General features: G+C 43.6%; 1 protein-coding gene across 1 annotated transcript in view; it reads left to right on the top strand.

Annotated features, from left to right (window-relative positions):
- Positions 1 to 15,475, top strand: part of BFSP1 (beaded filament structural protein 1) — a 47,265-nt gene extending 31,790 nt beyond the window's left edge. Inside the window, exons 6-8 of the mRNA XM_049869467.1 lie at positions 9,805 to 10,025; positions 12,483 to 12,568; positions 14,499 to 15,475. Of these exons, the coding sequence (XP_049725424.1) occupies positions 9,805 to 10,025; positions 12,483 to 12,568; positions 14,499 to 15,445 (1,254 nt within the window). The 3' untranslated portion in view covers positions 15,446 to 15,475. The remainder of the gene's footprint in view (positions 1 to 9,804; positions 10,026 to 12,482; positions 12,569 to 14,498) is intronic.
- Positions 15,476 to 15,888: the final 413 nt, after the last annotated feature.

Raw genomic sequence — 15,888 nt, 5'->3', positions numbered from 1 at the left:
CCATCAGTAATCCATATCTCCCAAAGATGAGGGCTCCGTTTATAGAACGTAAACACAAGACCATTAACTCACTTTTAAACATTAACAGTAATTCTTTAATATCATCAAATGTCCAGTCAGGGGTTACATTTTCCAGTTGTCTCATAATTTTTATTTATTGAGGTAATAATTACAGAGTAAGTTTTCTTATTGTGTGTTAGGTGAAAGTTCACAGAACGCATTAGTTTCTCATTAAACAATTAATACACAAATTGTTTTGTGACATTGGTTACCAACCCTGCGATGTGTCAGCGCTCTCCCCTTCTTCATTCTGGGTTCCCCATTTCCATTCGTTCAGTTTTCCTGTCTCTCCCTGCCTTCTTGTCTTTCCTTTTGGCCAGGTGTGCTCATTTGGTCTCGTATACATGATCAAACTACGAAGCATGTCTCTCATGTGTGTCATTGTGTGTTTTATAGGCCTGTCTAATCTCTGACTGAGGGTGAACTTTGAGAGTGACTTTGGTTCTGGGTTAAAATGGTGTCCTTTTCATTTTTTTCATACATAATTTTTTCTTTTACTCTTTGTGGTGGAACATTTCAAACATGTATAGAAGTGAGCCGTAATCTCAGGCTTTCTCCATTCTCTATCAGACCAGGAAGTCTGGTCTTTTTTGTGTGAATTTGAGTTTTATAATACATTTTTCTCCTGCTCTGTTTGGGACCCGCTGTTGTGATCCCTGTCAGAACAGTTGGTGGTGGTAGCCAGGCACCATCTAGATGGGCTGGACTCAGTTGGTGGAGGCTGTGGTAGTTGTGGTCCATTAGTCCTTTGGGCTAATCTTTCCCTTGTATCTTTGGTTTTCTTCATTCTCCTTTGCCCTGGACAAGATGGGACCAGTAGTTGTATCTTAGATGGCTGCTCACAAGCTTTTAAGACCCCAGATGCTATTCATCAAAATCAGATGGAGAACATTTTCTTTATAAACTGCGTTATGCCAGTTGATCTAGGTGCCCCCCAAGACCCTGGTCCCCAGCCCTCAGCCCAGTAACCTGATCCCTCATGGAGTGTGGATGTGTCTATGAAGCTTCTATGACTTCGCCTTGGTCAAGTTGTGGTGACTTTCTGTGTAATGTGTATTGTCTTTGCCTTCACTAGGGTTACCACTTATCTGCTATCTAGTTAGTGACACCGTCCCCCCTGTAACCATCAAAGATTGTTTCTTTCTGCATGGAAACATTTTCATCAATTTTTATAATACTGGTCTCATACAGTATTTATCCTTTTGTGACTGACTTATTTCATTCAGCATACAAAAACCTAAACCCATAGCCATTGAGTTGATTCCAACTCATGTCAGCCCTATTAGACACAGTAGAACTGCCCCATAGAGTTTGCAAGGAGTACCTGGTGGATTCGAACTGCTGACCTTTTGATTAGCAGCTAAACTCTTAACCACTATGCCACCAGGGTTTCATCACTCAGCATAATGCCCTCCAATTGATCCATGTCGTGAGATGTTTCATGAATTCATTGTTGTTCTTTATCATTGCACAGTAGTCCATTGTGTGTATGTGCCATAGTTTTTTTATCCATTCATCTGTCGATGGGCACTGAGGTTGTTTCTATCTTTTTGCTCTTGTGAATAAAACTGCAGTGGACATGGGTGTGCATATGTCTAGTCGTGTGATGGCTCTTATTTCTCTAGGATATATTCCTAGGAGTGGGATTGCTGGATCACATGGCATTTCTATTTCTAGCTTTTTAAGGAGGTGCCATATCATTTTCAAGAGTGGTCCCACCAGCAGTGCATAAGAGTTCCAATCTCCCCACAATCTCTTCAGCATTTGTTATTTTCTGTTTTTTTGATTAGTGCCAGTAAAGCTGGGGTGAGATGGAATCTCATTGTAGTTTTCACTTGCATTTCTCTAATGGCTAATGATCAAGAGCATTTCCTCCTGTGTCTGTTAGCTGCCTGAATGTCTTCTTTGGTGAAGTGCCTGTTCATATCCTTTGCACATTTTTTAAATTAATTTCTCGTCTTTTTGTTGTTGAGGTTTTGGAGTATCGTACAGATTTTAGAGATGAGACCTTTGTCAAATATGTATGTAGAGTAAATTTTACCCTTTTTAGTGCACTGTTCTGTCCATTTTGACAAACGCCTGCAGCAGCGTAACCACCCCCACAGTTGAGATCTAGAACAGTCCCTTTGCCCCCAAAATGCCCTCACACTGCCCTTTGTAGTCAACCCTCCCTCCCACCAGGCCCCTGGCAACTACAGATCTATTTTCTGTCTCTATGGGATTGCCTCTTCCAGAACGTCCTATAAATGAAATCATACAGTGTACAGCCTTTTTCGTAATTTTTTTCTATAGTTTGTTTGAATGGGGATTCACATAAGGCCCACTCGTTGTAATTGGTTGATATATTTCTTAAGTCTCTTTTAATCTATAGGTTTCCCTCATCTCTATTTTATCTTGAAATTTGTTGAAAATACATACTTCTAAAGTGTAGGTGCTGTGGGCACCAGCTGTTTGCTGCACAGATGGGAGAAAGCTTGTTGTTTGTTGTTAGGTGCCATTGAGTTGGTTCCGACTCATAGCAACCCTGTGCACAACAGAATGAAACGCTGCCTGGTCTTGCACTATCCTTAAAATCGTTGTTATGCTTGAGCTCATTGTTGCAGCCACTGTGTCAGTCTACCTCATTGAGGGTCTTCTTCTTTTCCGCTGACCCTGTACTTTGCCAAGCGTGATGTCCTTCTCCAGGGACTGATCCCTCCTGACAACATGTCCAAAGTATGTAAGACGCAGTCTTGCCATCCTTGGTTCTAAGGAGCATTCTGGTTGCACTTGTTCCAAGACAGATTTGTTCATCCTTTTGGCAGTCCACGGTATATTCAATATTCTTCGCCAACACCACAATTCAAAGGCATCAATTCTTCTTTGGTCTTCCTTATTCATTGTCTAGGGTTTGATAAAAGGCCATTGTGCTGGACTTCTACGCCCTCCATGCTGGTCTCTGCCCTGACCCTGCAGTGGAGGTGGAAAGCCTGGCTTTGTGACTCAGTCATTCTTGGGTGGCCTCTTGTCTCTGAGACTCAGGCCTCAAAGGAGTCTTTTAAATCCTTCTATTTCTTGGGAGCATTTCCTGGAGTGTGTAATGGGCCCAGTGAACAGTCTTGTGTGGGTGAGCTTGTGTGACTGCACCAGGAGTCAGTGGGTGTGATCTGGTATTTGACAAACAGGCGACTGTTTGAGTCAAGATTTTTTTATTGAGGAACAGAAACTTCATCAAACTAGCTTAAACAGAAAGGGCACTATTTTATTTTGAAATAATTTTAGATTTCTAAAAAGTTGTAAAAATAGCACCCAGATTTCCCGTATAATCGTCATACAGTCTCCCCAAATGTTAACATCTTAATCACCACAGTGTTAGTGTTAGGTGCTGTCAATTCTGACTCCTAGTGACCCCATGTGACTGAGCAGAACTGCCCCATAAGGTTTTCTAGGCTGCAAATCACCAGGTCTTTCTCCTGGGGAGCTGCTGGGTAGGTTTGAACTGCCAGCCTTTCAGTTAGCAGCCAAATGCTTAACCATGGTGCCACCAGGGCTCCTTAATAACCGCAGTACAATTATAAAAACCAGGAAATTAACATTGATATGATTATCTACAGACCTTACTAAAATGTCACCAGTTATCCCACTGATGTTTGTTCTGATTTTCCTTGATAGGTGTTGTGTCTTCTTAGTCTCATCCTATGTGGGATAGGTCCTCATTCTTTGTCTTTAATGATGTTGATGCTTTTGGAGAGCCCAGGGCAGTCGTTTTCTGGAACGTCCATCAACTTGGGTTTCCATGATGTTTTCTCAAGGATTAGATTGAAGTTATGCATTTTGGCAGGAACACCCTAGAAGTGATGTGTCCTTCCTGGTGTATCATGTCAGGAGGCACATCGTGATAGAGTCCCTGGGTGGGACAAATGGAAATCACATGATAGAATTTTGCAAGACCAATGACTTACTCATCAGAAATACCTCTTTGCAACAACATAAACAATGACTATACACATGGACCTTGCCAGATGAAATACACAGGAATCAAATCCACTACATCTGTGGAAAGAGACAATAGAGAGGCTCAATGACATTAGTTAGAACAAGGCCAGGGACTGATCACGGAACAAACTATCAGTTGCTCATATACAAGTTCAAGATGAAGCAGAAGAAAAGCAAATCAAGTCCACAAGAGCCAAAGTATGGTCTTGAGTATATCCCACCTGAATGTAGAGACCATCTTAATAACAGATTTGACACATTGAACACTAATTAAGAGCAGATGAGTTGTGGGGTGACATTATACATGAGGAAAGCAAAAGTCCATTAAAAAGACAGGAAAGAAAGACAAGACCAAGATGGATGTCAGAAGGGACTCTGAAACCTGCTCTTGAGTGTAGAGTAGCTAAAGTGAACAGAAGAAATGATGAAGTAAAAGAGCTGAACAGAAGATTTCAAAGGGTGGCTCCAGAAGACAAAGTAAAGTATCATAATGAAATGTGCAAAAAGCTGGAAATAGAAAACCCAAAGGGAAGAACACGCTTGGCGTTTCTCAAGCTGAAAGAACTGAAAAAAAAAATTCCAGCCTCACATTGCAATATTGAAAGATTCTATGAGCAAAAATTGAATGACACAGGAAGCATTAAAACAAGATGGAAGGGAGAAAGAAGAATCTCTTCAATAAATGGCGCTGGGAAAACTATTTTTACATGCAGAAAAATGAAACACACCATACACAAAAACGAATTCAAAATGGATTAAGGAACTTATTGTGCCAACTAAAACCATAAAATTCTTAGAAGAACAAACAGGGACTAGGCTGTCAGGCCTAGCTTTCAACAATGGATTATCTAATAACAAAAACACAATCTACAAAAGACAAAATAAATGAACAGGACCTCATAAAAATTGAAAAATTTTGTTCATCAAAAGACTTTACCCAAAAGGTGAAAAGACAAGCTGCTGACTGGTAGACTATCTTTGGAAACCATATATCCAACAAGAATCTAATAACCAAAATATATATAAAACTTTGACAACAATAAAAAGACAACCCAATCATAAAATGGGCAAAGGACTTGAATAGACATTTCACCAGAGTTGACATTCAGATGGCCTCCAAATACATTAAACAATCATCAACGTCATTAGCCGTCAGAGGGATGCAAATCAAAACACAGTGAGATATCATTTCATTCCCACTAGAATGGCTAAGATAAAAATAAATAAATAAAAATAAAACAGGAAATACCAAATGTTGGTGAGGATGTAAGGAATTTGGAACCCTTACCCATTGCTGGTGGGAATGCAAAATGGTACCGCTGTTGTGGAAAACAATGTGGCGGTTCCTCAAAAAACGTAAAATAGACCTACCGTAGGAGCCAGCAATTCCACTCCTAGGTATATACCCAAAAGACTTGAAAGCAGATACTCAAGAAGAGAGTTGTATACCAATGTTCATTGCAGCTCTACTCGTAATAGTCAAAGGCAGAAGCAGCCTAAATGCCTATCAGCAGATGAATGGATAAACAAAATGTGGTATATACATGCAATGGAATACTACTCAGCAGTAGGAGAAATGAAGTCTTGATACATGCTACAGTAAGGTTGGAGCTTGAATACATTATGCTGAGTGAAATAAGTCAATCCGAAAAGGATAAATACTGTTTGATCTCACTTATATAAAAAAACAAGAAAAGGCAAATGTATAGACACAGAAGTTTATTAGTGGTTACCAGGGGCAGGAGGGAGGAGGAAAGGAGAGGGTAATGGTGATGGAAAAATCACATTAAGAGTAAGGTTTGCACAGCTGATTATTGTAACTGCTGTCGTTAAGTTGTATACCTCCTTCTGGAGCAAGGGAGAATGAAGAAAACCAAAGACACAAGGGAAAGAATAGTCCCAAGGGCTAATGGACCACAACTACCACAGCCTCCACCAGACTGAGTCCAGCACAACTAGATGGTGCCTGGCTACCACCAGTGACTGCTCTGACAGGAATCACAATAGAGGGTCCCAGACAGAGCTGGGGAAAAATGTAGAACAAAATTCTAACTCACAGAAAAAGATCAGACTTACTGGTCTGACAGAGACTGGAGCAACCCGGACGGTATCGCCCCTGGATACCCTTATAGCTCAGTAATGAAGTTACTCCTGAGGTTCACCCTTCAGCCAAAGATCGGACAGGCCCATAAAAGAAAACAGGACTAAATGGGCACACCAGGCCAGGGGCAAGGACAAGAAGGCAGGAGGGAACAGGAAAGCTGGTAATGGGGAGCCCAATGTCAAGAAGGGGAGAGTGTTCACATGTGGGATTGGCAACCAGTGTCACAAAACAATGTGTATTGCTTAATGAGAAACTAGTTTACTCTGTAAACCTTCATCTAAAGTACAATAAAATAAAAAAATAAGTTGTACACCTGTAAAAAATTGTATGATATATTTATAACAATGACTAAAAAAAAAAAAAAGTAGCTGCTGAGGCTGCTTATGTACAACCAAACACCTCATGGAATTTGGTTCCTTGGTTTGGAGGTTTAGGGTCATGGTTTCATGATAAATCCCAGTTAACTGGCCTAATAACATGTTTCGTGCTTCTGTTCTACCTTCTAGTTCATTGTACAATACCAGGGGTCTTAGAAGCTTACAAGCAGCCAACAATTGGTCTCTATTCACCTGGAACAACAGAGGGAGAAGGAAAGTCAGAAATAGGAGGAGGATATGGAATGTGTGGCTAGCTGCTTCCATGAATAACTGCCTCCTTTGCCATGAGAACAGAAAAATGGATGGTGCCTGGATACCATCACTGAACATTTTGATCAAAGATTGTGTACAAGAATCCTGATCAAAAGGGAGAAACGTAGAACAGAATTTCAAATTCTCATGGACTCTAGACTTTCTGGAGCTATGGAGGGTAGATGAACCCCTGAAACTATTGCCTTGAGATAATCTTTAAACCTTAAATCAAAAATATCTCTTGAAGTCATCTTAACACCCAAAAAAAGTAGTTTAGCATAACTAGTAAAAAAGGTCTGCCTTGAGCATTTGCTCTTTTAAGAACTATCTATGTGGGATCAAATTGACAACAGCAACTCAAAAGATTAGATAGGAACCTTAGGGGGTAGTGAGTTTATGTTAATGAGGGAGGAACAACTTAGAAGAGGAGAGTGAGAATGATGGCACAACTCGAAGAATGTAGTCAATGATGCTAAATTGTACATGTTGAAACTGTTCAATTAGTGTATGTTTTGCTGTGCATATTCTCAATGACAACAGCAAAAGAAATAAAAAAAGGTGGAAGGAATACACAGAATCACTGTCCCAAAAAGAATTGGTCGATGTTCAACCATTTTAGGAGGTAGCAAATTGATCAAAAACTGACAGTACTGAATGAAGAAGTCCAAAGTGCACTGAAGGCGTTGGCAAAAAACAAGATTCCAGGAATGGACGGAATACCAGTTGAGATGCTTCAACAAACGGATGCAGCACTGGAAGAGCTCATTCATCTGTGCCAAGAAATTTGGAAGAAAGCCACCTGGCCAACTGACTCTAAGAGATCCATATTTGTGCCCCTACAGAAATTATTGAACAGCATCATTTATATCACATTCAAGTAAAATTTTGCTGAAGATAATTAAGAAACGGTTGCAAAAGTACATTGACAGGAAACTGCCAGAAATTCAAGTAGGTTTAAAAAGAGGACGTGGAATGAGGAATATTGTTGCTGATGCCAGATGGATCTTGGCTGAAAGCAGAGAATATCATGAAGATGCTTACCTGTGTTTTATCAGCTATGCAAAGGCATACAACTGTCTGGATCACAACAAATTATGGATAACATTGTGAAAAATGGGAATTCCAGAACACTGAATTGTGCTCATGTAGAACCTATACATAGACCAAGAAGCAGTTGTTCAGACAGAACAAGGGGATACTGGGTGGTTTAAAATCAGAGAAGGTGTGTTTCAGGGTTGTATCCTTTCACTATACTTATTCAGTCTGTATGCTGAGCAGATTAATCAGAGAAAGTGGGGTATATGAAAGAGAACATGGCAGCAGGATTGGAGGAAGACTCGTTAACAACCTGCAACATGTAGATGACACTACCTTGCTGAAAGCTAAGAGGACTTGAAGCACTTACTGATGAATATAAAAGACTACAACCTTCAGTATGGATTACACCTCATCATAAAACAGACATCCTCACAACATCGTGATAAATGGAGAAAAGATTGAAGTTGTCAAGGATTTCGTTTTACTTGGATGCACAATCAACACCCATGGAAGCCGCAACCAAGAAATTGAACAACATATTGCATTGGGCAAGTCTGCTGCAAAAGACCTCTTTAAAGTGTTGAAAGGCAAAGATGTCACTTGTGGACTAAGGTGACCCTGACCCAAGCCGAGGTATTTTCAATCATCTCATACGCATGCAAAAACTGGAGAATGGATAAGGAAGACCAAAGAAGAAGTGATGCCTTTGAATTATGGTGTTGGTGAATATTAAATGTACCACGGACTGCCAGAAAAAAAGAACAGGTCTGTCTTAGAAGAAGTACAGCCAGAGTGCTGCTTGGAAGCGATGATCCTGGTGAGACTTCATCTCCCATACTTTGGACATTGTTATTAGGAGGGACGAATTCTGGAGAAGGACATTCATTATGCTCAGGGAAAAAGAGGAAGGAAGACCCTCAACAAGACAGATTGACACAGTGGCTTCAACTGTGGGTTCCAACATAGCAGTGATTGTGAGGATGGCACAGGACTGGGTAACACTTTGTTCTACCTCTGAAAAGTCAACTGTTGAAAACTCTGTGGTGCAGAGTTGTATTCTGACACACATAGGGTTGCTGTGAGCTGGAACCAACTTGACAGCACCTAAGAACAACAGCAATGCACTGTTAACTGGTTATCGTCGAGCTGAATCTTGACTCGTGGAAACCCCACGTGTGTCCGCGTAGAACTGTGCTCTGTAGAGTTTTCAATGGCTGATTTTTCAGAAGTAGATTTCCAAGCCTTTCTTCCGACGCACCTCTGGGTAGACTCGAAACACTAACCTCTCGGTAAGTAGTCACGCGTGTGTTAGCTGTTTGCACCACCCAGGGACTCCTTCTCCTGCATTGCTAGAAGCTCTTAAAGTGTGTATAAGACCACCCCTTCCTCTTTTTTGCCTTGATTTTTACTTGCCCTTGGTTAGTATGTATTATGTTCCTAACGTCATTTTATGTATATGCAAGTACGTGCACACACACACGCGCGTTTTAGCTGCCAAAACATATGTAACTTCACTGATCAAAATCAGGAAATTCAAATGCCTTAGTGACTGATTTAAGAACAGGAAACTTCCCTGCCTTAATTATTTTGGTGACAAATAGTATCTTACGTATTTAGTATGCATTCTTCTTTTTACTTACTTTTTGCCGTCAGACCTGTATGACTCCATCAAAGCGTGAAGAATGTACTTTAATTTGGTTACAGGTGTTACCCCGTGGACCCCAGGTTGTTTTCACTTCCGGGTTGGCCATCTTGGGGTGGGGCTCCATCATGGCTGAGCTCAGAGGGTGCAGCTGCTGCAGGAGACGTGAGTCCAGGTCTCACATTCCTCTTTGGCTTAAGGATTCCAAAGTGATCCATCGCTCTTCTCTTACTGACAGAAAAGCAAACAAACAGCAATAAACTTCTTCATTCCCTGAGGCTTGGTTCTCTAGGAGAAGTCTGTGTCCTAGGGGAGATAGCTGATGGTTTCCCTTACAGTTGTGTCTTTACCTACAGACAGCAGGCCTGGAGCAGGCAATTAAAGATGCTCAGGAGTGTTACGACGGTGAGATCCAGCTTTATAACGAACAGATTGAAGGCCTGCGGAAGGAGATCGAGGAGACCGAGAGGGCTCTGGAGAAGTCTTCCTATGACTGCCGGCAGCTGGCAGTCGCCCAGCACACCCTGAAGGCAGAGCTGGACCGGTATCAGCGCATCATTGAGAATGAGGGCCACAGGTGTGGATACGGAGGGCACCGTGGGGGGCGTGCACATGTCTCTTCACCCTGGCTTCTTCCTGGGTGCCTGTCATGCATTGGTCTGCTAACCAAAAAGTTGGTAGTTCAAACCCACCCAGAGATGCCTCGAAAAAAAGGCCTGACGATCTACTTCCCAAAAATAAGCCATCAAAAACCCTGTGGAGCTTGGTTCTACTCTGACACACATGGGGTTGCCATGAGTTAGGGTCCAGCTCGACAGCAGCTAACAACAACTATGTGCCGGGCTCAGTCTGGACAGCGGGAGTGTGGCACGGGGAATAAAACACAAACACCCATGACCGTGCGGAGCTTGGATACTATGAGTGAGGGAGAGACAGTTGGTGATGAATGTGTAACCTAGGGGGTCTGACATACAACAGGTGTGGTGGAGAAAATTATGGCAGGGCGGGGTGGCGGGGGTAACAGCTGGAGCACTTGAGGCTTTAGGGTAGTCAGAAGAGGCCTCACTGGGAAGGCAGCTCTTTGCCCCACAGGCTTCTGGGGACATAAATGGCTTAACAGATAGGATGACCAGGAGTGTTAAATGAGAAATGCAGGTGAGGCACCTGGCACTGTGCTGGCCCATGGCAGAAGCTCAGAGGTGTTGGTGTTATTAGCATTGTTACCTTCAGTAATGTGGCTGTCGGTATCCTGTCTAGTCTCCTCCATAAACGACCTGTGACTTGAACCCAACTCATTTCAGTACAACTGGGACATGTCTGTATGTCTATGTATCTCCATCTCATCATCTCCATCTCCAGTCTCCAGCCGCGTCTGTGTCCTCGTCTGCGTCAGTACGGGTATCCACATCCATATCTGTATCCGTGTCCACCCTAGTTACCTCGTGCTGCAGTAACAAACATACCACGAGCGAGTCGCTTTGAAGAACAGAAATTTATTTTCTCACAGTCCTGGAGGCTAATAGTCCAAATCAGGGCCTGGCCACGTTGATTCCCTCTGCTAGCCTCTCTTAGTTTCTGGCATCTGCCGGCAATCCTCAGTATTCCTGGGCATTTGTCTTCCCCTGTGTGTGTCTCTGTGTCTCTCTTGGTCTTTTTGTAACTCAGAAGGGATTAGGTTTATGAATGACCCACCCTACTCTTCAATGACCTCATTAATATAACAAAAGGAAGTTTCTATATCCAAACAGGGTCATATTTACAGGTACAAGGTTTAGGATGTCAACACTTATTTTGGGGGGACATAATTCAGTCCATAGCATTATCCATACCCACATCTGAGATATCCTTCAGAGAAAAGACTGGGCACAGTGACCTCATAGAAGGGTACTGATTCTCTACCAAGTCGTGCTGCTTCATTCCATATTGCGAATTTTCTATGTTCACGTACATACACACCAGCTGCTGTGGAGTTGGTTCCCACTCATGGTGACCACATACATGTCTGGGTAGAACTGTGTTCCATCGGGTTTTCAATGGCTGATTTTTCAGAAGGAGATTGCCAGGCCCTTCTTCCAAGGAGCCTCTGGGTGGACTTGAACCTCCAACCTGTCGGTTAGCAGCCGAGCGCGTTACCCGTTTGCACCATCCAGGGACTCCTTTCTGGGTTTATGCTGAATTAAAAGAGAAACACCTGACATAGCCCACAAGGAGCAGTTCTTTCCTCCACTCGGGGCGCTCTCTCTTGGCTGCCTGCGTTTGAGTGTTTAGCGGGAGGAACAAGGTTATCTTTTTCTTTCTCTGTTTACGGTTGATGTTCCAAATCATATTTCTGTTACAGTAAAAGCTTTATGTGGACATTTACAAAAATAGGTCTTGATCTAGCTTTCAATGCCCTTGGGAAAATTTTTGTTCTGCGGACACCCCTTTGCCCCCCCATCTCTTCATGAGAAGGTAATGGTTACCCCTCCTGTTTGTTTGTAACTTAATTTTGGTAGAACTTCAAATGAAGAGAAGTGTTGCAAGAATAGAACAAGGGACCCCAGAATACTCACTGCCTGGAGCCACCACCTGTTTACATTTTGTCCCAATTGCTTGATCATTTTTTCCCTCTCTCTACTTACATCTAATGTATCTTATTTTTTAATAACAAGTTAGAGATATTATACCCTGTTTGCCTTTGGCATGTACTGGCCGCCCTGTTATTAAATCCAAAACCAAATAAAAACCCTGCCCAACAGAGAAGGGGCATTTTTAGATTATAAACTTGCCCTACTTCACAATTTTTCTGCAAGCGTGTTTCACAGCTTATGAATTGAGCACAAAGAAATGTTCATTTCCTTGACATTTTCACCCAGTGTATTAGTGTATATGTGGTTACCTGTTTAAAGTTGTATGTAATAAATAAGCAGCTGGATGTAGGGAAACTTTTTTCATTTTTGCTTAACATTAGAGAGAGCTGCCCTGGCTCCTGGCCGTCTCTTTGGCTTGGTGAGATAAAGATGGCAGCCACACTCTTTCTGGTTCCTTCCCTCAGGCTTAACTCCGCCTTCACGGAAACTCCTGTCACCCTCTTCATCCAGTGCCCCAGAGCGTCCCTCAGCCCTCTTCCTGGCGGGAAAGGTAACACACTCCCCAACCCTGGCTTCTGTTGTTTTCTGTTGTGTCAAAAATAGAAAAAAAACAAGCGGCTTTCTTCCTGACCTTCACATTCATGCTTCCTTCTAATGCGTCTGGGAATTACATGCGTCTATGTGAGGGTCCCATCCCTCCCTCTTTCAGGTAGCCCTGCGGGTGCTAAATGAGCAAAGAAGTTTGCAAGGAGAGAATCAGACTTGGGGGATAGGTTGTCCCTTGAATGCCATTCCTGAATGTGAAGCAGGTTACCCTGAAAAAATCCCTGAGCTCAAATTGCTGAAATAAATACCAACTTGTATTTTTTTCCCCAAACTAAACGAACTATCTTATGTAAGGTGCGTCATCCAGGGCCTGAGTTGGTGCTCAGTTATTGTTCGCTTTCTCCCCTTTCAAAACCCAGCAGAAATAGGCCTGCCGGGCCAATGCAGCTTCTGCCTTTAACTTTAGGTCTTTCTTGGATTGGTTGCACACACCTTTGAGGGGTCACCTCAGACATCTAAATCTCCCCGGTTCTGAACCAACACAGCATTTCGGAAAGAAAGAAAAGATGGTAATGTCAGTTGTTCGTTATTTCTAGGGCCTTTAAATCCATGTTTCTTATGTGGAAATGGGGATTCAGAGTCAGAATGTTGTTGGAAGGAACGGCAGTCCCAGTGCCAAACCCCCAGGGCCGGCGCCATGTTGTGCGACCTGGGCAAGGGCCCGTGCCCCCAAGGGTGTCCACCTCTCTGCTCAGAAGCCCCCTCGCGTACCTAGAAGGCTCCCCCCAATACTCAGGGTCTCCACACTCAGAAGGGCTCCCATGCTCAGAAGGGTCCCCTCATCCCCATCCCAGAAGGGCTTAATGCTCTGCTGCTGCTGCCTTGAAATTCTTAATGAGTTTTGAACAAAATCACCTAGGCTGTCTTGCAAACATGCCTTCCTCCCCGCCCTAGCACCCTGGCTGGTCTGTTCCTCTGACGTGTTCCCCCTCTGCATCCCCTTCTCATTACTGTTTCATGGCCGCTTTCCACTCCCTGAGTTCTCTCCATCTTGAGTCGACCCACCTAGATGCCATTGTGTGTCTGTCTCGGGCCAGTGGCTGACGGTGGAAAGAGATGAAGAAGGCCTTTGGGATGAAAAAGCTCAAACATCACTACGTTAGTGAAGTGGGGTAGAAATGCTTCTTAGAGTGAGTCAGGGTGAGATTGTTGGATGATCTTCTCAACTTACAGTTTTTCCTTTCGCTAGTCTGAAGAAATGAACGTGGCCTTGAGAGCACATAATTCCTGTTATTTCTGAATTTAATAGCATCACTTTCTCTGTTTGCTCAGGAGGAAGGGGGTGTGACTCAAAGGGCAGCCATATTGTTTAGCTTGGGTCAAGTGGAGGAAAAGTATGTCCTGTAGATTCCGTAGCCTGTAATTGTTCTGAATATGTCAGGGGCACAGGCTGCTGTCTCTCTTTGGAGGAGAGATTGACCTTTGAGGAAAGGGTGTCCGTTGCCTGGCCTGTGGATCCATGTATCTGCCATTAGCTCCGCAGGGGCTGTAGTTGGCAGGCGCTGTTGCCCACACTGAGTGTTAGGGCAGTAATATCAGTGTGATGACCAGTGTTATGGCGACTGACAGTGTCAGAACAGGAGCCTTCAGCAGCTCCTTCCCCCAGCTCTGGAAGCCCAGAGGGGCCGAGTGATTCATTCAAGGTTGCCCAGCTCCTTAGCAGAGCTGGGACCTCAACTTAGGCCTTGGGTGCTAAGAACCAGGGCCTTTGTCTCATTGCTTTTGTGCCATGTATAAAAATTCTGTTCCAGTGCTAGGCGTTTGTCTCCAATACAGTTAGTGTATTTTTGAATGAATACTGTATTTTCTTTCCCTTTCATTGCCAATTATACTTGATTTATTATGTATTCTCCTTTCCTTTTTTTTTTTTTAAGATCTCACCAGGGCTGTGCAGGATATAACAACAGCCAAGCCAAGACAAAAAGGCCTCCTCAAGAATGTTTCAAGGAGAAAGGAGATCATAGTTAAAGACAGAGCAGATGAAGCTCTGGAAGACATACCATTCAGCGGTCTGGAAGACTCAGAGCAGGTGCAGGTGGTACTTCAAGAAGAAGGTGAATTGAAGCTCGAATCAGGGGCTGAGAAAGCAAGTTCCTCAATGCAAGAAGGGGCTCCAGAGGACATCCCCGATGGAGGGCAGATAAGCAAAGCCTTCGGAAAACTACACAAGATGGTCAAGGACAGGGTGAGAAGCCCCAAAGAGCCTGAGCCCCCAGCCGACCTCTATACTAAAGGGCGGTATGTGCTGGTCACAGGGGACGCCAGTCATGTGGACCCTGGGTTCTCTCCCTCCTCTATCCCGGCCAAAGGTGGGGTGATTGTTTCTACTGAGGAAGACTCTGTGCATCCTGACAGCCCTGTGGAGCCTACTCCTGAGCAGCCCACGCCCCCTTTGGAGAACGGACAAGGGGATACCCAGGAGAGGGAAGATGGGCACCCTGCCGACCAACCCACCACAGACGAGGAGAAGGAGATAAATGCTGAAGAGCTTAAAGGGCCTGAGGAGAAACATGATGGCCAGGAGGGCGAGGAGACTGGGAAGCCCCACGTCGAGGTCATTCCAGAGGGACCATCTACACCCCAATCTGAAAAGCCTGAGGCCGACCAGGATACCTCTGAGGAGCATGGGTCTACCAGCAGTGACCTGATAGGAAAAAGCCCTCCCAAGGCATTGGCATATGAGAAGGTGGAAGTGATGGAATCCATTGAGAAGTTTTCGTCTGAGAGCATTCAGACATATGAAGAAACTGCCATCATTGTGGAGACCACAGTGGGAAAGACAAAGGCAGACAAGAAGAAACTGGGAGAGAAAGGCTCTTAAAATGCCTAGGCTCAAATGGAGCAAACGTCTTTGGGATGGGAAGTGCTTTGATTTTTTAGAGCAGATGATCTAAGAGTGAAGGTTTTTGTTTGGATTAGACCGTAGTTGACCCATCTGGCATTGCCAATGAAGCCTTAATTAAAAAAATTTTTTTTCCTTGCACCATCCTTTGTCTAATTAATAGGGGCCTTGGGAATGTAGGTGGGTCCACCACACTTAGGACTAAGGCGTGATGAATATTTTAATGAGCATGCTCTGTTAGAGGGCCACTAAACCAGACTTGTTTAGGAAAGAGAGATTTGCCCTTTATCATGGTTCATGCAGAAACTCATCAGAGGCCCAGATAGTGTCTGAATTTCACACAGAAATGCTAATTGTTGACATTTGGCTTACTTTCATTCCATTTCCAGCACAAGAGCATGCTCCTGGTGGATGAGTGTTTT

Source organism: Elephas maximus, chromosome 25 (assembly GCF_024166365.1).
Source record: "Elephas maximus indicus isolate mEleMax1 chromosome 25, mEleMax1 primary haplotype, whole genome shotgun sequence".
In the NCBI taxonomy this organism is placed as follows: Eukaryota; Metazoa; Chordata; class Mammalia; order Proboscidea; family Elephantidae; genus Elephas; species Elephas maximus.
The sequence above is the reverse complement of the archived record's forward strand: the minus strand, read 5'-3'. Positions and strand labels throughout refer to the sequence as shown.